We start from the raw sequence: 22,627 nt of genomic DNA, 5'->3' as shown, positions 1-22,627 counted from the left end.
CCTGCTGACTGGGATGCTGACGGTCCAGACTATGCTTTATGAGCAAAAGCATTGTGATCACTCATAAAACAGGCAAGTTCATTTGATTTCAGTGGTATTTCGCTCCTAAATAAATAAATAAAATATTGGCTAGCAACGAAACAAGAAAGTATGATTATTTATTCCCCATAACATAAAACAAAACACTCTAGACCAAATGTGGACATGATACCCTTGAGCAATAAAAAGGGGCGGGGGTAACGAGTGGGGGGTCTCCGTGGAACCCTGATCAAAACCATATGGTAGGTCTGAAAAGGGAAAGAACAAGTTCCACAACAATAGACCATGAACAGGACAGGAGGAACAAGGGGACACTCAGACAAAAAATAAATAAGAGACACGAGAAGAGACAAGAGGAGAGACAAGAGAAGAGACCAGAGAAGAGACAAGGGGAGAGACCAGAGAAGAGACAAGAGAAGAGACAAGACAAGAGACAAGAGGAGAGACAATAGAAGAGACCAGAGAAGAGACAAGAGGAGAGACAAGAGGAGAGACAAGAGAAGAGACAAGAGGAGAGACCAGAGAAGAGACAAAAGAAGAGACAATAGGAGAGACAAGAGGAGAGACAAGAGAAGAGACAAGAGAAGAGACAAGAGGAGAGACAAGAGGAGAGACAAGAGAAGAGACAAGAGGAGAGACCAGAGAAGAGACAAGAGAAGAGACAATAGGAGAGACAAGAGAATAGACCAGAAAAGAGACAAGAGAAGAGACAAGAGGAGAGACAAGAGAAGAGACAAGAGCAGAGACAAGAGAAGAGACAAGAGAAGAGACAAGAGGAGAGACAAGAGAAGAGACAATAGGAGATACAAGAGGAGAGACAAGATAAGAGACAAGATAAGAGACAAGAGAAGAGACAAGAGAATAGACCAGAAAAGAGACAAGAGAATAGACAAGAGGAGAGACAAGAGAAGAGACAAGAGGAGAGACAAGAGAAGAGACAAGACAAGAGACAAGAGGAGAGACAAGAGAAGAGACAAGAGGAGAGACCAGAGAAGATACAAGAGAGACAAGAGAAGAGACAAGATAAGAGACAAGAGAAGAGACCAAAGAAGAGACAAGAGGAGAGACAAGAGAAGAGACCAGAGAAGAGACAAGAGGAGAGACAAGAGGAGAGACAAGAGAAGATACAAGAGACAAGAGGAGAGACAAGAGGAGAGACAAGAGAAGAGACCAGAGAAGAGACAAGAGGAGAGACAAGAGAAGAGACAAGAGAATAGACCAGAGAAGAGACAATAGGAGAGACAAGAGGAGAGACAAGATAAGAGACAAGAGAAGAGAGCAAAGAAGAGACAAGAGGAGAGACAAGAGAAGAGACCAGAGAAGAGACAAGAGGAGAGACAAGAGAAGAGACCATAGAAGAGACAAGAGGAGAGACAAGAGGAGAGACAAGAGGAGAGACAAGAGGAGAGACAAGAGAAGAGACCAGAGAAGAGACAATAGGAGAGACAAGAGGTGAGACAAGAGAAGAGACAAGAGGAGAGACAAGAGAAGAGACAAGAGAAGAGACAAGAGGAGAGACAAGAGAAGAGACCAGAGAAGAGACAAGAGGAGAGACAAGAGAAGACACCAGAGAAGAGACTAGAGAAGAGACAAGAGAAGAGACAAGAGGAGATACAAGAGGAGAGACAAGAGGAGAGACAAGAGGAGAGACAAGAGAAGAGACCAGAGAAGAGACAAGAGGAGAGACAAGAGAAGAGACAAGAGAAGAGACCAGAGAAGAGACAAGAGGAGAGACAAGAGAAGAGACAAGATAAGAGACAAGAGAAGAGACCAAAGAAGAGACAATAGGAGAGACAAGAGAAGAGACCAGAGAAGAGACAAGAGGAGAGACAAGAGGAGAGACAAGAGAAGAGACCATAGAAGAGACAAGAGGAGAGACAAGAGGAGAGACAAGAGGAGAGACAAGAGAAGAGACCAGAGAAGAGACAAGAGAAGAGACAAGAGGAGAGACAAGAGAAGAGACAAGAGAAGAGACAATAGGAGAGACAAGAGAAGAGACCAGAGAAGAGACAAGAGGAGAGACAAGAGAAGAGACCAGAGAAGAGACTAGAGAAGAGACAAGAGGAGATACAAGAGGAGAGACAAGATAAGAGACAAGAGAAGAGACCAAATAAGAGACAAGAGGAGAGACAAGAGAAGAGACCAGAGAAGAGACAAGAGGAAAGACCAGAGAAGAGACAAGAGGAGAGACAAGAGGAGAGACAAGAGAAGAGACAAGAGAAGAGACAAGAGGAGAGACAAGAGGAGAGACAAGAGAAGAGACAAGAGAAGAGACAAGAGGAGAGACCAAATAAGAGACAAGAGGAGAGACAAGAGAAGAGACCAGAGAAGAGACAAGAGGAAAGACCATAGAAGAGACAAGAGGAGAGACAAGAGGAGAGACAAGAGGAGAGACAAGAGAAGAGACCAGAGAAGAGACAATAGGAGAGACAAGAGGAGAGACAAGAGAAGAGACAAGAGGAGAGACAAGAGAAGAGACAAGAGAAGAGACAATAGGAGAGACAAGAGAAGAGACCAGAGAAGAGACAAGAGGAGAGACAAGAGAAGAGACCAGAGAAGAGACTAGAGAAGAGACAAGAGAAGAGACCAGAGAAGAGATCAGGAATTGACAGCCATTCCTGTAGCCTACCTCGCCCCCTTTTCCAGGTACCCCTCTCCTCTCCCTCCCTCCATCCCTTCTTTCCTACCTTCCTAAACAGGTAGCCCGTACTCCATCGCCAGGCCCCACGGAGGGAGGACAGACGTCTTCGCAGGGACCCTCCCCGGTTCATCTCTAGAGAGGAGTGAAAGTCTCTCTCTCTCTCCTTTTCTCGCTGTCCTGTTCCACCCTCCTTCACAAAACGCTCCCTTTCTCTTCCAGTGGAGGAAGAAGACAAAATGCCCCCAACTCCATCAGACTCCAGAGTGCTCCCTCTCTTTCTCTCTCCAGACCTCTCTTCCCTCCTTCCCTCTGTATCTCGTCATCTTTTCCCTCTCTGTCTCTACCTCTCCTCCCCTCCCCTCCTCCTCCACATTGTGAATGTTCTTTCCCTCCCTGGGTTTAGACCCCCGTCAGCTGACTCACAACCTTCATCCACTCTTTTTCTGCTCCTCATTACTCCCTTCGTGGACCTGTGTGTGTTTGTTTGTTGTGTGTGTGTGTGTGTGTGTGTGTGTGTGTGTGTGTGTGTGTGTGTGTGTGTGTGTGTGTGTATGTGTGTGTGTGTGTGTGTGTGTGTGTGGCTTACCATGGATATCACAGATGACCCTATCCTGACCTAATCTCCTACGATGTGATACCTCACTAGAGTTCTTCAATAGTTGTTGAGCATTTGTCATTGAGCTTTATGGCCTAGTCCAGGTAAAGAGGACAAACAAATGTGGAAACATAAAAACAAACACTAATAAAAGGAGAACAGAGAAGTGGGTCTTGTGCATGTAGTCATATGATAAGGGAGTGTGTCGCTGAGAGACTGAGGGGCCCAGTAACAGCGGTGGGGCTGAAAGACTTCAGTGTAACCACAGACCTAATGCCCATGACCGGCCCTAGGCGCTACACGCCTCATGATGCTTTGGTTCTTGGCAGCCACTTCCTTGTTCATCTGTACAGACTTCAATTATGCCCTCAGTTGGCAAAGCACACACACACAAACACAGGTACAGAGACGCGCACTTACACACAAACTTCCCCCCAACCACCCCCACCTCACTACCTCCCACTCCACCACACTTCCCCCCCAACCACCCCCACCTCACAACCCCACACTCCACCACACTTCCCCACCAACCACCCCCACCTCACTACCTCCCACTCCACCACACTCCCCCCAACCACCCCCCCACCTCACTACCTCCCACTCCACCAAACTTCCCCCCAACCACCCCACCTCACTACCTCCCACTCCACCACACTTCCCCCAACCAACCCCACCTCACTACCTCCACCCCACCAAACTTCCCCCAACCACCCCCACCTCACTACCTCCCACTCCACCACACTTCCCCAACCACCCCCACCTCACTACCTCCCACTCCACCACACTTCCCCCAACCATCCCCACCTCACTACCTCCACTCCACCACACTTCCCCCCAACCACCCCCACCTCACTACCTCCCACTCCACCACACTTCCCCCAACCACCCCCCACCTCACTACCTCCCACTCCACCACACTTCCCCCCAACCACCCCCACCTCACTACCTCCCACTCCACCACACTTCCCCCCAACCACCCCCACCTCACTACCTCCCACTCCACCACAATTCCCCCAACCACCCCCACCTCACAACCCCACACTCCACCACACTTCCCCCCAACCACCCCCCACCTCACACCCCACACTCCACCAAACTTCACCCCAATCACCCCCACCTCACAACCCCCCACTCCACCAAACTTCCCCCCAACCACCCCCACATCACAACCCCACACTCCACCAAACTTCCCCCAACCACCCCACCCAACTACCTCCCACTCCACCACACTTCCCCCCAACCACCCCCACCTCACTACCCCACACTCCACCAAACTTCCCCCAACCACCCCCCACCTCACAACCCCACCTCCACCAAACTTCACCCCAACCACCCCCACCTCACAACCCCACACTCCACCAAACTTCACCCCAACCACCCCCACCTCACAACCCCACACTCCACCAAACTTCCCCAACCACCCCCCACCTCACAATCCCACACTCCACCAAACTTCACCCCAACCACCCCCACCTCACAACCCCACACTCCACCAAACTTCACCCCAACCACCCCCACCTCACAACCCCACACTCCACCAAACTTCCCCCAACCACCCCCACCTCACACACTCCACCAAACTTCCCCCCAACCACCCCCACCTCACTACCTCCCACTCCACCACACTTCCCCCCAACCACCCCCATCTCACAACCCCACACTCCACCAAACTTCCCCCCAACCACCCCCCACCTCACAACCCCACACTCCACCAAACTTCCCCCCAACCACCCCCACCTCACAACCCCAGACTCCACCAAACTTCCCCCCAACCACCCCCACCTCCCCACACTGCACCAAACTTCCCCCCAACCACCCACACCTCCCCACACTCCACCAATCTGCCCCCCAACCACCCCCACCTCACCACCCCACACTCCACCAAACTGCCCCCCAACCACCCCCACCTCACAACCCCACACTCCAACAAACTTGTCCACAACAAAAAGACAAATGGAGCCCTGAAGATTGACCCCCTCCTCATCCATCCCCCCTAATCCTCATCCACCCCCCATCCTCACCCATCCCCCTCATCCTCATCCATCCCCCTCATCCTCATCCATCCCCCTCATCCTCATCCATCCTCCTCATCCTCATCTATCCCCCTCATCCTCATCCATCCTCATCCATCCCCCTCATCCTCATCCATCCCCCCATCCTCATCCATCCCCCTCATCCTCATCCATCCTCCTCATCCTCATCCATCCCCCTCATCCCTCATCAGACAGAAAGACAGACAGATCCTCAGTCTATCTGTTTGAGGGATGTAAAACAGGATGTCAAAAGATCAGGGGGATTTGGCCCACAGTGAGTCTACATTAAATTTAAGCAGTTTAAGCCCCCAACATCAATGATTGAATCATAGCTATCTGATTACATCTGAGCTGTAGCGGAGTCTACATGCATAGTTTTGGCCAAATGGGATTCCAAGTTGAAGTCAGAGCAGATGTATCTGGAGCTTGTCGTTTATCATTTTGTGAGTCTGATTCATCCAGTTCTGCAGTGTTGTGTGTGTGTGTGTGTGTGTGTGTGTGTGTGTGTGTGGTCTTTGTTTGGCATCAGCTGAAAGGGGTTGAGGGCCCTCTGTCACTTTGTTTGGATAGGATAAATGTGTTTATACTGTAGACAGAAGATAAACTCACTCTTTTACAGGTGAAATTGTGAACTGTAGCTACAGAATGCACTGACACACATAGAAGTACACACACAATATACTAGCTATACACACAAACAATATCCTAGCAATACATACAATAAACATACAATATACTAGCTATACATACAGTAAACATACAATATACTAGCTATACATACAGTAAACATACAATATATGAGCTATACATACAATAAACATACAATATATGAGCTATACATACAGTATACACAATATACTAGCTATGCATACAATAAACATACAATATATGAGCTATACATACAATAGACATTCAATATACTAGCTATACATACAGTAAACATACAAAATACTAGCTATACATACAGTACACATACAATATATGAGCTATACATACATTACACACAATATACTAGCTATACATACAGTAAACATACAATATACTAGATATGCATACAGTAAACATACAGAGACACACACACATACAGACACACACAGAGACACACACACACACACATACACAGAGACACACACACACACATACACAGAGACACACACAGACACACACACAGAGACACACACACACACACACACACACACACACAGAGACACACACACAGCTTTGGGTGGTGGTTTATTCCCTCCTTAAATATGGGCTGCGTCTCAGCTTTGGGTAGTGAGTCCCAATATGTAACGTGATACTTCCTTTCTCAGACTAAATAAGACCCAGTCCAAACCCTAAAGGGTGTATGTAAAAGGCAGTCTATACTGTATGCTAGGCTAGGTCACTCACATGGCTGGCTCTGTACTGGATAGTGGATACACACCATTAAACAAGCATACAAATTCAAACATACCAACCGAAAAATATGTGGACAAAATGAACTAGTAGCAGCAACTGATACAGAATATATGATGGAGAGTTGATAGAAAAACCCTGGTTGTGTATTTCATTACTCCCTGTGTGTGTGTATATGTATGTGTGTTTGTGTGTGTGTGTGTGTGTGTGTGTGTATATGTATATGTATGTGTTGTGTGTGTGTGTGTGTGTGTGTGTGTGTGTGTGGTCTAACTTTGCTATCCTTGTGGGGACCAGAAGTCCTCACGTGATAGAAAAACAAGGAACATTTGAGTGGGGACATTTCTCCGGTCCCCAAAAGGAAAAATGCTATTTAAACCTTAAATAGGGTTAGAATTAGGGTTAGGGGTTAGGGGTTTAAGGTTAGGGAAAATATGATTTTTTAATGGGAATGCATTTTATGGTCCCCACTTGGATAGTAAAACCAACATGTGTGTGTGGGCGTGCGTGTGTGTGTGTGTGTGTGTGATTGTGTGTGTGTGTGTGTGTGTGTGTGTGTGTGTGTGTGTGTGTGTGTGTGTGTGTGTGTGTGTGTGTGTGTGTGTGTGTGTGTGTGTGACTGTGTGTGTGTGTGTGTGTGTGTGTGTGCACACTGCATTCATTTGTTCAGTTTGGGTGTGTTTATGTGTATTTGCTTCTGTACTTTTGTGAATGAACACAGTAGATGTGTGTGTATTTACAGTAGATGTGTGTGTATTTACAGTAGATTAGTGTGTATTTACAGTAGATTAGTGTGTATTTACAGTAGATTAGTGTGTATTTACAGTAGATTAGTGTGTATTTACAGTAGATTAGTGTGTATTTACAGTAGATTAATGTGTATTTACAGTAGATGTGTGTGTATTTACAGTAGATTAGTGTGTATTTACAGTAGATTAGTGTGTATTTACAGTAGATTAATGTGTATTTTCAGTAGATTAGTGTGTATTTACAGTATATTACGCATATACCCTTTGTTTCTACCTGAGCAACATAAATCAAAAAAGAATATACATGGTTAATAATAATAATAATAATAATAATAATAATAATAATAATAATAATAATAATATGCCATTTAGCAGACGCTTTTATCCAAAGCGACTTACAGTCATGCGTGCATACATTTTTACGTATGGGTGGTCCCGGGGATCGAACCCACTACCCTGGCGTTACAAGCGCCATGCTCTACCAATTGAGCTACAGAGGACCACTTTAAGACCTGGCAGGCTTGGCATCACAATTACAATAACACAATGGAGCAATAGCATCCCTCATCCCTTTTTTAATGGTTTGAGGTGTTTTAGCTAGAAAAATAACACACACACACAAACACACAAATAGACAATAAGATACAGCTCAGACTCACCATGGTCTCTACATGCTTCAGGGAGATGTCGTTTCCAGGTGCCTAGAAGGGTGAAGAAAGGAAGAGACAGAGAGAGAGAGAGAGAGAGAGAGAGAGAGAGAGAGAGAGAGAGAGAGAGAGAGAGAGAGAGAGAGAGAGAGAGAGAGAGAGAGAGAGAGAGAGAGAGAGAGAGAGAGAGAGAGAGAGAGAGAGAGAGAGAGAGAGAGAGATAAACAAAAATATAATTACTTGACACATTGGAAATAATTAACAAAAGAACAGAGCAAACTAGAATGCTATTTGGCACTAAACAGAAAGTACACAGTGGCAGAATCCCTGACCACTGTGACAGACCCAAACTTAGGGAAAGCTTTGACTATGTAGAAACTCATTCATGGTGGTGGATCTTTGATGTTATGGGACTATTTGGCTTCCACTGGTCCTGGGGCCCTTGTTAAGGTCAACTGCATCATGAACTTTACCCAGTGCCAGGACATTTTAGCCAAAAACCTGGTTGAAACTTGGCCGCATGTGGATCTTCCAGCAAGACAATACACCAAGCACACATCAAAACCCACAAAGAAATGGTTAAAATCTACATTTTGCAATGGCAACCCATTCTCCGGACATGAAACCCAAGAGGGCAGTCCATAAGGGCAGACGAAGGATATCAAGGATCTGGAAAGATTCTGTATGGAGGAATGGTCTAAGATTCCTCCCAATGTGTTCTCCAATCTCATAAAACATTTGAGAAAAAGGCTCAGTGCTGCTATCCTCGCATGGTGAGGTACTGAAAGGTATTGAAAATGGGTGTGTCAATCATTTTGACCCTTACTTTTTTGAGAAAAATTATTACTTTTTAAACAAAATCTCTTTCTCTAAAAAAATGTATTAGTATAAAATAATATACATTCCCTAATCTTTTTGAGCATACAATATAGCTCAGTATTTGAATTATCTATTTTACACAGTCATTGTTGCTCATCTTTATCAAGGATGTCAATCATTTCAGAGCCCACTGTATATGTGTCTATGGTCTTTGTGTATCCCACAGTGTGTGCCATAATCAGACCTGGGTGAAAATAATAGGCAATCTGTTTACTTTCAATTACTTGGGTGCCCTTGATTTAGCTTGCCTGGCACAATTGAACCAATGGCATAGTCCCACAAATGCAAACCCCACCCATCCGGCACACCAGGGAAGTTCAATCAATAGCACCTTACATAAATAAAAATGCCCCAAATACTATTTTGACCCTGGTCTGCCGATGTCGTATATCTGTCATGTTATATTTCTATTCATGGGCCTAGAATTCCTAAGTGCCGCGCTGGGTAAAAGCAGAGCTGGGATACGCCTTGAGTGCGTGGGAGCATCTATAAACCCTCTGAGGGTAAATATTTACACTAAGAGACACATCCCTTCCATTAGCCCAGGCCAGAGAGACTATCTCCATCCCTCCAAGCCCTGTCATGCTGCTGCAGCACAACCATATACAGCCATGGGGAGAGAGAAACAGGGAGAGAAAGAGAGAGAGAGAGAGAGAGAGAGAGAGAGAGAGAGAGAGAGAGAGAGAGAGAGAGAGAGAGAGAGAGAGAGAGAGAGAGAGAGAGAGAGAGAGCGAGAGAGAGAGAGAGAGAGAGAGAGAGAGAGAGAGAGAGAGAGAGAGAGAGAGAGAGAGAGAGAGAGAGAGAGAGAGAGAGAGAGAGAGAGAGAGAGAGAGAGAGAGAAAGAGAGAGAGAGAGAGAGAGAGAAACAGGGGGAGAGAGAGAGAGAAAAAAACAGGGAGAGAGAGAGAAACAGAGAGAGACAGAGAGAGAAACAGGGAGAGAGAGAGAGAGAGAGAGAGAGAGAGAGAGAGAGAGAGAGAGAGAGAGAGAGAGAGAGAGAGAGAGAGAAATAAACAGGGAGAGAGAGGAGAGCCAGGTCTCAAGGAATCCATGATGTCATTGGTTGGTGTGGTTCTGGCTAGCAAGGTGGCTCTGGCTAGCACGGTGGCTCTGGCTAGCACGGTGGCTCTGGCTAGCAGGGTGGCTCTGGCTAGCAGGGTGGCTCTGGCTAGCACGGTGGCTCTGGCTAGCAAGGTGGCTCTGGCTAGCACGGTGGCTCTGGCTAGCACGGTGGTGGATAGCAGGGTGGCTCTGGCTAGCAGGGTGGCTCTGGCTAGCAGGTGGCTCTGGCTAGCAAGGTGCTCTGGCAGCATGGCTCTGGCTAGCACGTGGCTCTGGATAGCAGGGTGGCTCTGGCTAGCAGGGTGGCTCTGGCTAGCACGGTGGCTCTGGCTAGCAAGGTGGCTCTGGCTAGCACGGTGGCTCTGGCTAGCACGGTGGCTCTGGCTAGCACGGTGGCTCTGGATAGCAGGGTGGCTCTGGCTAGCACGGTGGCTCTGGCTAGCACGGTGGCTCTGGCTAGCACGGTGGCTCTGGCTAGCAGAGTGGTGTTGGAGTGACATGAGAAGCCAAAGAGTGGGATGATAGCCTATACACACACTAGCACTAGGTAAGAAGACCGGCATTAAATCGTAGGGCATTGTATCAAAGTCACAGCCAGCAGACAATACATACACTCCCCCAACTAATATGGCAATGATGCTTCAAAACTCTAGTACAGCCACATATACCTACTCAGAGGAGAAGTGTGTATATGTCAGCCACAGATACCTACTCAGAAGAGAAGTGTGTATATGTCAGCCACAGATACCTACACAGAGGAGAAGTGTGTATATGTCAGCCAAAGATACCTACTCAGAGAGGAAGTGTGTATATGTCAGCCAAAGATACCTACTCAGAGAGGAAGTGTGTATATGTCAGCCAAAGATACCTACTCAGAGAGGAAGTGTGTATATGTCAGCCACAGATACCTACTCAGAGAGGAAGTGTGTGTATGTCAGCCACAGATACCTACTCAGAGAGGAAGTGTGTGTATGTCAGCCACAGATACCTACTCAGAGAGGAAGTGTGTATATGTCAGTCACAGATACCTACACAGAGGAGAAGTGTATATGTCAGCCACAGATACCTACACAGAGGAGAGGTGTGTATATGTCAGCCACAGATACCTACTCAGAGAGGAAGTGTGTGTATGTCAGCCAAAGATACCTACTCAGAGAGGAAGTGTGTATATGTCAGCCAAAGATACCTACTCAGAGAGGAAGTGTGTATATGTCAGCCAAAGATACCTACTCAGAGAGGAAGTGTGTATATGTCAGCCAAAGATACCTACTCAGAGAGGAAGTGTGTATATGTCAGCCAAAGATACCTACTCAGAGAGGAAGTGTGTATATGTCAGCCAAAGATACCTACTCAGAGAGGAAGTGTGTATATGTCAGCCAAAGATACCTACTCAGAGAGGAAGTGTGTATATGTCAGCCAAAGATACCTACTCAGAGAGGAAGTGTGTATATGTCAGCCAAAGATACCTACTCAGAGAGGAAGTGTGTATATGTCAGCCAAAGATACCTACTCAGAGAGGAAGTGTGTATATGTCAGCCAAAGATACCTACTCAGAGAGGAAGTGTGTATATGTCAGCCAAAGATACCTACTCAGAGAGGAAGTGTTTATATGTCAGCCAAAGATACCTACTCAGAGAGGAAGTGTGTGTATGTCAGCCACAGATACCTACTCAGAGAGGAAGTGTGTATATGTCAGCCACAGATACCTACTCAGAGAGGAAGTGTGTGTATGTCAGCCAAAGATACCTACTCGGAGAGGAAGTGTGTGTATGTGTGCACATTCTAATTTTCCATTACTCTAAAGCACACGTGTCAAGCTCATTCCACGGAGGGCCGAGTGTCTGTGGGTTTTCACTCCTCCCTTGTACTTGATGAAATAAGGTCACTGATTAGTAAGGAACTCCCCTCACCTGGTTGTCTAGGTCTTAATTCAAAGGAAAAAAAACTAAAACCCGCAGACACTAGGCCCTCCGTGGAATGAGTTTGACACCCTGATCTACAGGGTACAGGACAGAAAAGTGAAAGACCAGTCTAACACCTCCTTTGGGGAGTAGCCTAGAAAACCCACCAAGGTCAGACAGAGACAATACTGGGTCCTGTGTAGATCAGTTGGTAAGAGTGTGGGGCTAGCAAACACCATGGTTGTGGGTTCAATTCCCACAGGGATCACATGCTGTACTGTAAGTTGCTTTGGAGAGAAGTGTCTGTGTGTAAGTGGCATATAGCTACTATATATAAAACTGTGTAACCCACATAAGAGAAAGAGCCACATGATCCACACAACAAACAACAAAAGGCACTAGAATGGGTGTGGGCGTGTGTCACGCTATCCCCAGCTAACAATTCTAGGGAGACAGAACATTTTTTGTAATGTTCCCCTAATGTTTGAGTGTCCAGTTTTCCATTAGTTAGGGGAACATTCTATCTATGTTAGCAAAAACCTTCTGATAATCTTTTGAGCATGCTATGGTGTTAAAGTTAGGAGAACATTCCCTTAATGTCAAACATAATTTATCTAGAACGTGGTTGCAATGTTCTCAGAATATACAACAATGTTCTAGTCCAGTTTAGGAGAATATTCCATCAATGTCCCACCAAACATACACAGGACATGGTTGCAATGTTCTCAGGATAACATATATTAATGTTCATGGGAACTTTTCAATAACATTCATGTGTCCGTTTTCTGTGGGTTAGGAGAATGTTCCACCAAACATACACAGAACATGGTTGCCATGGATTTCAAGAAGATTGTGGAGTGATGCTCAGCTATATAGAATTAATGAATATTGATAAGTTATGAGAGGTAGTGGAAATGTGGTCAGAATTTGTGCTCAAGGGGTATTCCTACAGATTCCCATATTTCAATGAGAAACCCATTTTAATTAGATCAGTTAGGGGCATTGTAACTGTTGCCAAATAATAACATGAACATAAATTATATTGCAAAGAATGTGAGAGTAGTGCACTCCCCTAGCGGGTATCGAACCCAGGCCACCAGTACCAACGACCAAGGCCCTAACCACTGTCCCAATAAGGGAACTCTCTAGGGCGCATGCTTACTGGGCCTGTATAGCTAGGGCCTGTCCAGAAGCAAACCCTAACCCCTCCTCCCTAGGCACTTAGATCTGTAGATTTGAATTAACTGGATAGGTGTAAGCAATAGGGTGAATGCATTTTGAAGTAAATCTCTTATCGATGATAGTGATTCAGGAGTAACATTAAAACTGGGTAAAATGCCCCACCAATATTAGACCACTAATATTAAAGCCCTTAAATTGCTGAAATAAGTAAATCAAATTAATGATGAGAAAAGACGTGGACATGGTGACTTAGCAGGAAGATCGGAGTACCATGAACCAAGAGGTTGTGAGTTCAAATCCCAGGAGAGGACATGTTGAATAATACTTACAGTATAAATTAACATGCACAATGAAATCACGTGTGTCAAATATGTAAGCTGAAAACACTAATGTTAAAAGCACTGTGTGTATGAGTATCCATAACCTTGCCAAGAGACAAAGAGCTATGAATGGATCAGTGGTCGATTGGCTTGGCAACAGTAACAAGATGTGTAATTCATTTTTTGGGGGACACAAACGTTCCCATGTGTATGTTTTGGTGGGACGTTGATGGAATATTCTCCTAACCCACAGAAAACTGGACACATTAATGTTCTTGCAACGTTTCCATCAAACATTAATATCTTATGTTCTGAGAACATGGTAACCATATTCTGGGTATGTTCTATTTTACATTAAGGGAATGGTCTCTTGGAAACTTAATTCCTTTCACATCACGGGAACATTCCTATGAAAATCTTAGTTAATGACCTAATGAGACTATTTTTTAGCATTAGTTTACAGCATAACAATTCATTATCGAGGTAGTGGAAACATCATTATTAATATTGTCTGCATCCCTTACTCATTCCCTAAACTACTTTGAGTCAGTTTGTGTGATCTCTGACAGCAGTGGGGTCTCGGTCGCTACGTGTCCAGGCCCCATACCCTTTCCCAACCACTGTGGAGTGAGTGTCAGTACTATGGTTGTGTGCTATGTCTAGTGTTTGTGAAGTAAGTATGATGATTATTATTAAGGTTCGGTCTTCTGACATACAAAAGTTTATTTAACAAATCAAATAATTATACAATTAAGCGCCAAAAAAATAAAAATAAATAAAACAACATAAAAACACATTATTTTATAGGTAATCTTTTCCATTAAATACATTTCTTTCACTCTACAAGTACACTCTTCTATGGTAGGAATGTTCTTATTTAGCCGATGTGCTGTAATACATTTATTTACTGCAGACAAAAGTATATTTAATAGATAGGCATTTTGAAACCGCTCAGGAATTACTACAAGCATAGCACTCTTTGGGTTCCTTGCCAGGGAGCATTTAAATATATTGTTTAAAAAGTCAAAAACATCATTCCAAAATTTCATTATTCTAGGACAAGACCAGAAAATAGGTAGGTAGTTTGCGAATAGTTCTCCACATTTTCTCCAGCATTCACTGGTTATTTCTGGTCTTATCGTCTGAAGTTAGAAAGTACCTACTGATGATTTTCCATTTACAGTGAGGGAAAAAAATATTTGATCCCCTGCTGATTTTGTATGTTTGCCCACTGACAAAGACAAGATCAGTCTATAATTTTAATGGTAGTTTTATTTGAACAGTGAGAGACAGAATAACAACAAAAAAATCCAGAAAAATCCATGTCAAAAATGTTATAAATTGATTTGCATTTTAATGAGGGAAATAAGTATTTGACCCCTCTGCAAAACATGACTTAGTACTTGGTGGCAAAACCCTTGTTGGAAATCACAGAGGTCAGACGTTTCTTGTAGTTGGCCACCAGGTTTGCACACATCTCAGGAGGGATTTTGTCCCACTTCTCTTTGCAGATCTTCTCCAAGTCATTAAGGTTTCGAGGCTGACGTTTGGCAACTCGAACCTTCAGCTCCCTCCACAGATTTTGTATGGGATTAAGGTCTGGAGACTGGCTAGGCCATGTGCTTCTTCCTTTGTTGCCTTTGGCCGTGTGTTTTGGGTCATTGTCATGCTGGAATACCCATCCACGACCCATTTTCAATGCCCTGGCTGAGGGAAGGAGGTTCTCACCCAAGATTTGACGATACATGGCCCCGTCCATCGTCCCTTTGATGCGGTGAAGTTGTCCTGTCCCCTTAGCAGAAAAACACCCCCAAAGCATAATGTTTCCACCTCCATGTTTGACGGTGGGGTTGGTGTTCTTGGGGTCATAGGCAGCATTCCTCCTCCTCCAAACACGGCGAGTTGAGTTGATGCCAAAGAGCTCGATTTTGGTCTCATCTGACCACAACACTTTCACCCAGTTCTCCTTTGAATCATTCAGATGTTCATTGGCAAACTTCAGATGGGCCTGTGTATGTGCTTTCTTGAGCAGGGGGACCTTGCGGGCGCTGCAGGATTTCAGTCCTTCACGGCGTAGTGTGTTACCAATTGTTTTCTTGGTGACTATGGTCCCAGCTGCCTTGAGATCATTGACAAGATCCTCCTGTGTAATTCTGGGCTGATTCCCCACCGTTCTCATGATCATTACAACTCCACGAGGTGAGATCTTGCATGGAGCCCCAGGCCGAGGGAGATTGACAGTTCTTTTGTGTTTCTTCCATTTGCGAATAATCGCACCAACTGTTGTCACTTTCTCACCAAGCTGCTTGGCGATGGTCTTGTAGCCCATTCCAGCCTTGTGTAGGTCTACAATCTTGTCCCTGACATCTTTAGAGAGCTCTTTGGTCTTGGCCATAGTGGAGAGTTTGGAATCTGATTGATTGATTGCTTCTTTGGACAGGTGTCTTTTATACAGGTAACAAGCTGAGATTAGGAGCACTCCCTTTAAGAGTGTGCTCCTAATCTCAGCTCGTTACCTGTATAAAAGACACGCGGGAGCCAGAACTCTTTCTGATTGAGAGGGGGTCAAATACTTATTTCCCTCATTAAAATGCAAATCAATTTATAACATTTCTGAAATGCGTTTTTCTGGATTTTTGTTGTTGTTATTCTGTCTCTCACTGTTCAAATAAACCTACCATTAAAATTATAGACTGATCATTTCTTTGTCAGTGGGCAAACATAAAAAATCAGCAGGGGATCAAATACTTTTTTTTTCCCTCACTGTATATTCTTTCCTTATATTTGAGTCTAATGGTATGAGCATTTCTAAAGATCGCCTCCCAAGATACATTTTCAATATTCTCCCCAAGTACAGAATCCCACCTGCACTTAGTTAGCAGAGTATTGCTCTGTGTCATGACAGCAATAGATTGGTATAGTTTGGTTATTTGTTTAGTACTAGTTGTCCTTTTCTAGATATTAATTAGATATTTTTCTATTGGAGACGGCTCACCCTTCATTTTTACCCAGTTGGTGTGTTTCAGTAAATAGTATCTTAGTTGTAAATAGCTAAATAAATTTGACTTTAGCAAATGAATGTCTGAACTTAGTTCACCGAATGATTTAACTTGGTTGTTCTTCCGAACTTTGTATACAAATTGCAAATGGAGTAATGACCTCTTTTGGAAACCTGAATCTATTGATAATGGGATGAAATGTGTAAGATATGCAGTCACAGTTAGGGATGATATGGCCATAGGCAGATGGAGACGTGCTTTCCTCCAAATCTGTAGCGTATGATTGGACCATGGGTTCTGACTATCACAGTCTGTCCTCCAAATCTGTAGCGTATGATTGGACCATGGGTTCTGACTATCACAGTCTGTCCTCCAAATCTGTAGTGTATGATTGGACCATGGGTTCTGACTATCACAGTCTGTCCTCCAAATCTGTAGCGTATGATTGGACCATGGGTTCTGACTATCACAGTCTGTCCTCCAAATCTGTAGCGTATGATTGGACCATGGGTTCTGACTATCACAGTCTGTCCTCCAAATCTGTAGCGTATGATTGGACCATGGGTTCTGACTATCACAGTCTGTCCACTTTCCCAGGAAAGGTCTTACTGCTAGTGGATATTGACCACCTTGGGTTTCTTCTATTTCAAGCCATCTAGATTCAGATCAAGTTTTTATCCAAGTAATCATTGATTGTAGTTGGGTGGCCCAGTAGTACCACCTAAAATCTGGTAACACTAGACCGCCTGATTCTTTTGGACATTAGGAGTGTTTTGTACCTCACCCTTGGTTTTTTACCTTGCCATAGGAACCTCGAAAGTAGGCGGTCTAATTATTGAAATATGGATTCTGGAACCAGAACAGGTTGCGTCTGAAATGGGAATAGCATTCTGGGAAGAATATTCATCTTAATTGTTTCTACATTTCCTGATAAAGTGAGAGGTAGAATCATCCATCTTCTAAGATCATCAATTCATTTGGTATATAGTTTGTTTTATACAGGTCCTCAGGAGAGCTAGGAATAGTAATACTTAGATATTTTATTCCCTTGTCAGGCCACCTGAAAATTGACAGACAGGGTACCTGATGTGGGGTGAACCCATTCATAGGATAGGCTTCAGTCTTACTTACATTCAGTTTAAATCCAGAGTAAATCCCATATGTTTTTATACATTTCATCAAGTATGGCACAGAGTTGTGTACATCAGACATAAACAGCAATATATCATCAGCATACAGAGAGATCTTATGCTATTCCTCGCCAACTTCTAAGCCTTTGATATTCGGACTGGATCTTATCATCTGGGCAAGAGGTTCAATACTAATGGCAAAAAGGAGCATGCTCAGTGGGCATCCTTGCCGGACCCATCTTTTAATGATAAAAGGTGCAGATAAATGTCCACTTACTCTGACTCTAGCGTAGGGAGTCGAATAAAGGATTTGGACCCATCTAATGAACTTGGGGCCAAATCCAAATTCACGCAGCACTTGAAACAGATAAGGCCATGATACCTGATCAAAAGCCCTTTGTGCATCCAAGGCCAGTGCCATATTTACCCGGAGTCGTGGTAGATGATATAACATTTGGCCATCTTCTTATATTATCTGATAGTTGACGACCTGCAGTGAACCCCGTTTGATCAGGGTGTATAATATCTGTTATTTTTCCTTTATTATTTTGCCCTAACCCTAACCCTAACCCTACCACGCCTCCCCTAATTGGAGTAAACTAATGGACAACAACACTTAGGCTTCTACTTCCAGCTTATACATACTATATACATTTTACGGACACAGTATAATTTACAATAGTTATCTTTTGTTTGTTTTTAGTCCCATCCTTTAGCTCCACTCAACTCCTCCCATCTATCCCTGAACACCATTCAGTTTTGATTTCTATTTGCCATATATTTTTCAACTGTGCTGTGATGTTTCTCAAAAGCTCTGAACCTTTCTATTCTCATAGATTCTACATATTGTAAATTAAAGATAAACATTTTTGCTAAGTGTATTATTACATTATTGATTGATTCACTATGACTTTTTAAATCACCCAGCAGTGCGATTTGTAGAGTTAGCTCCAGGTAAATGTTGCAATTCTTCAGCCATTCCTGAACTTGCAACCAAAGCTACATCTAAACAGTACCAAGCTACATCTAAACAGTACCAAAACAAATTATCTAATGATTCTGTCTCTTCGTAGCAATATCTGCAGAGCTGGGATGGTTGTATGTCAAGAATTTTGTATAATCATTTGATTGAAAAACTGAGTTTTGTGTATCAGTTCATAAACCATGTGCTATAGAATCGGTACATCAAAAATCTCTTCCTAACCATTTTGCAATCTATATGGCACAGCTGTCAATTTCTGGGTCCTTAAATGAAACTAGTATAGTTTTTTATGTATCACAATTTTCTTTAACCAACTTTGGTCTTTAATGCGGGGTTGACAGACAAGTTCCTTACTTTCTCCCCCTTCCACTTGCCTCTTCCATTTTTGCGGTAACGCTGCAATTAGTTGGTTGTAATTTTGAGTAGAGCAGACATTTCCATATATTTTTATTAGCTGCATGTGTGATATAACTCCACCAGACCTATTTATGATACAATGTACAACAATTATACCGTTTTTATTTATTTTTAGTTTAGTTTAAAGTTAGTTTATTATTGTTAGTTTATTTGAGTTTAACCATAATATTTGTTGTAATATTTGTTCTGTCTTTTCTGGTGGATTCAACTGAAATTGCAACCAACTTTCTATGGCTTGTTTTAAAAATAGTGATATTTTGGCAATTATTTAATTTTCAAATAACCAAAAGTGAGAGGTTGTAATCTGAATAAAGGGAAAAATGCCATTCTAGAACATGGGGTGAGACATTCTTACTAATCTGTTAGAGAACCAGTTCAGATTTAAGAATAACTTTTGTATGACTGAAGCCTTTAGTGAGAGGTCTAATGCTTTAATATTTAATAATGTCTGCCCTCCGAATTCATATTCATTATATAAATATGCCCGTTTAATTTTGTCTGGCTTGCCGTTCCAAATAAAATTGAATATTTTTGGCCCATATCATTTAAAAAAACAAGTTGCAGGCAAGGCCATAAGCAAATAGGTAAACTGGGATATGACTAAAGAGTTAATCAGGGTGATTTTTCCACAAATAGACAGGTATTTTCCTTTCCTCGTTAGCAAGATCTTATTTATTTTTGCTAACTTTCTATTAAAATGCATTGTAATGAGACCGTTTATTTATTTCGGGATATGAATACCGAGTATGTACACTTCACCGTCACCGCTAAACTACACTGTAATGAAAAAGTTTAATTGGATGAGGATTGAGGGGGATTGTTGTTGTTTAAGCATGGTTTCCAATCTCTCAATGTCATCTTCCAGTTTTCTGCATAATTTGATTTTTTTTCCCTTGCTGATGAAATTGTGCACCCTCTCAATACCGCCTTCGCCCCTTCTCACAGAACAGCAGGTGACATATCAGGTGTTTGGTTAAACTACAGTGGGGAAAAAAAGTATTTAGTCAGCCACCAATTGTGCAAGTTCTCCCACTTAAAAAGATGAGAGAGGCCTGTAATTTTCATCATAGGTACACGTCAACTATGACGGACAAAATGAGAAAAGAAAATCCAGAAAATCACATTGTATGATTTTTAATAAATGTATTTGTAAATTATGGTGGAAAATAAGTATTTGGTCAATAACAAAAGGTTCTCAATACTTTGTTATATACCCTTTGTTGGCAATGACACAGGTCAAACGTTTTATGTAAGTCTTCACAAGGTTTTCACACACTGTTGCTGGTATTTTGGCCCATTCCTCCATGCAGATCTCCTCTAGAGCAGTGATGTTTTGGGGCTGTCGCTGGGCAACACGGAATTTCAACTCCCTCCAAAGATGTTCTATGGGGTTGAGATCTGGAGACTGGCTAGGCCACTCCAGGACCTTGAAATGCTTCTTACGAAGCCACTCCTTCGTTGCCCGGGCAGTGTGTTTGGGATCATTGTCATGCTGAAAGACCCAGCCACGTTTCATCTTCAATGCCCTTGCTGATGGAAGGAGGGTTTCACCCAAAATCTCACAATAAATGGCCCCATTCATTCTTTCCTTTACACGGATCAGTCGTCCTGGTCCCTTTGCAGAAAAACAGCCCCAAAGCATGATGTTTCCACCCCCATGCTTCACAGTAGGTATGGTGTTCTTTGGATGCAACTCAGCATTCTTTGTCCTCCAAATACGACGAGTTGAGTTTTTACCAAAAAGTTCTATTTTGGTTTCATCTGACCATATGACATTCTCCCAATCCTCTTCTGGATCATCCAAATGCACTCTAGCAAACTTCAGACGGGCCTGGACATGTACTGGCTTAAGCAGGGGGACACGTCTGGCACTGCAGGATTTGAGTCCATGGCGGCGTAGTGTGTTACTGATGGTAGGCTTTGTTACTTTGGTCCCAGCTCTCTGCAGGTCATTCACTAGGTCCCCCCGTGTGGTTCTGGGATTGTTGCTCACCGTTCTTGTGATAATTTTGACCCCACGGGGTGAGATCTTGCGTTGAGCCCCAGATCGAGGGAGATTATTAGTGGTCTTGTATGTCTTCCATTTCCTAATAATTGCTCCCACAGTTGATTTCTTCAAACCAAGCTGCTTACCTATTGCAGATTCAGTCTTCCCATTCTGGTGCAGGTCTACAATTTTGTTTCTGGTGTCCTTTGACAGCTCTTTGGTCTTGGCCATAGTGGAGTTTGGAGTGTGACTGTTTGAGGTTGTGGACAGGTGTCTTTTATACTGATAACAAGTTCAAACAGGTGCCATTAATACAGGTAACGAGTGGATGACAGAGGAGCCTCTTAAAGAAGAAGTTACAGGTCTGTGAGAGCCAGAAATATTGCTTGTTTGTAGGTGACCAAATACTTATTTTCCACCATAATTTGCAAATAAATTCATTAAAAATCCTACAATGTGATTTTCTGGATTTCTTTTCCTCAATTTGTCTGTCATAGTTGACATGTACCTATGATGAAAATTACAGGCCTCTCTCATCTTTTTAAGTGGGAGAACTTGCACAATTGGTGGCCTACTAAATACTTTTTATTTTTCCCCACTGTAAGTACTGTTCAAATTCTGAATGAATAAACTGTCTAAATTTTGTTTCAACAAGTAGTGAAGCATCCATCCTCCACAATGTGAGGTGTGAAAATGTCTGTCAAGATCCCATAAAGCTGACCCCGGCCCATGATCAGAGAGAGTAATGCATAAAGAAGTAGTCAATACGAGAATAACATTTATAGGGGTGGGAGTTAAACGTAAAATCTCTTCTTTTAGGGTCTAAATGTCTCCACACATCTGCCAGATCCAGTTCCATGGAGCCATTTCTTAAAGCACGTCTCATTCTGGATAGGGGTGTTCTAGAGGGGTCTCATTCTGGATAGGGGTGTTCTAGAGGGGTCTCATTCTGGATAGGGGTGTTCTAGAGGGGTCTCATTCTGGATAGGGGTGTTCTAGAGGGGTCTCATTCTGGATAGGGGTGTTCTAGAGGGTCTCATTCTGGATAGGGGGTGTTCTAGAGGGGTCTCATTTTGGATAGGGGTGTTCTAGAGGGGGTCTCATTCTGGATAGGGGTGTTCTAGAGGGGTCTCATTCTGGATAGGGGTGTTCTAGAGGGGTCTCATTCTGGATAGGGGTGTTCTAGAGGGGTCTCATTCTGGATAGGGGTGTTCTAGAGGGGTCTCATTCTGGATAGGGGTGTTCTAGAGGGGTCTCATTCTGGATAGGGGTGTTCTAGAGGGGTCTCATTCTGGATAGGGGTGTTCTAGAGGGGTCTCATTCTGGATAGGGGTGTTCTAGAGGGGTCTCATTCTGGATAGGGGTGTTCTAGAGGGGTCTCATTCTGGATAGGGGTGTTCTAGAGGGGTCTCATTCTGGATAGGGGGTGTTCTAGAGGGGTCTCATTCTGGATAGGGGTGTTCTAGAGGGGTCTCATTCTGGATAGGGGTGTTCTAGAGGGGTCTCATTCTGGATAGGGGTGTTCTAGAGGGGTCTCATTCTGGATAGGGGTGTTCTAGAGGGGGAGCCTTATCTTCAGTACTGGATAAAATGCAGTTAAAATCTCCTCCCATTAAAAAAAGAACCCCTTCACTTTATCAGAAATCAAATCAACAACATTTTTGAG

The 22,627-nt window shown here is 43.6% G+C and overlaps 1 protein-coding gene across 6 annotated transcripts in view; it reads right to left on the bottom strand.

Moving 5' to 3' along the window:
• Nucleotides 1–22,627, bottom strand: part of LOC121536473 (tensin-1-like) — a 318,940-nt gene that overhangs the window by 94,810 nt on the left and 201,503 nt on the right. For all 6 annotated transcript variants that reach the window (XM_045206739.1, XM_045206740.1, XM_045206741.1 and 3 more), the window contains one exon: nucleotides 8,115–8,156. In XM_045206739.1, coding sequence (XP_045062674.1) covers nucleotides 8,115–8,156 — 42 coding nt within the window. The remainder of the gene's footprint in view (nucleotides 1–8,114; nucleotides 8,157–22,627) is intronic.

Source organism: Coregonus clupeaformis, chromosome 23 (assembly GCF_020615455.1).
Source record: "Coregonus clupeaformis isolate EN_2021a chromosome 23, ASM2061545v1, whole genome shotgun sequence".
NCBI classification, from domain to species: Eukaryota; Metazoa; Chordata; class Actinopteri; order Salmoniformes; family Salmonidae; genus Coregonus; species Coregonus clupeaformis.
This window is presented reverse-complemented; position numbering and strand designations above follow the sequence as displayed.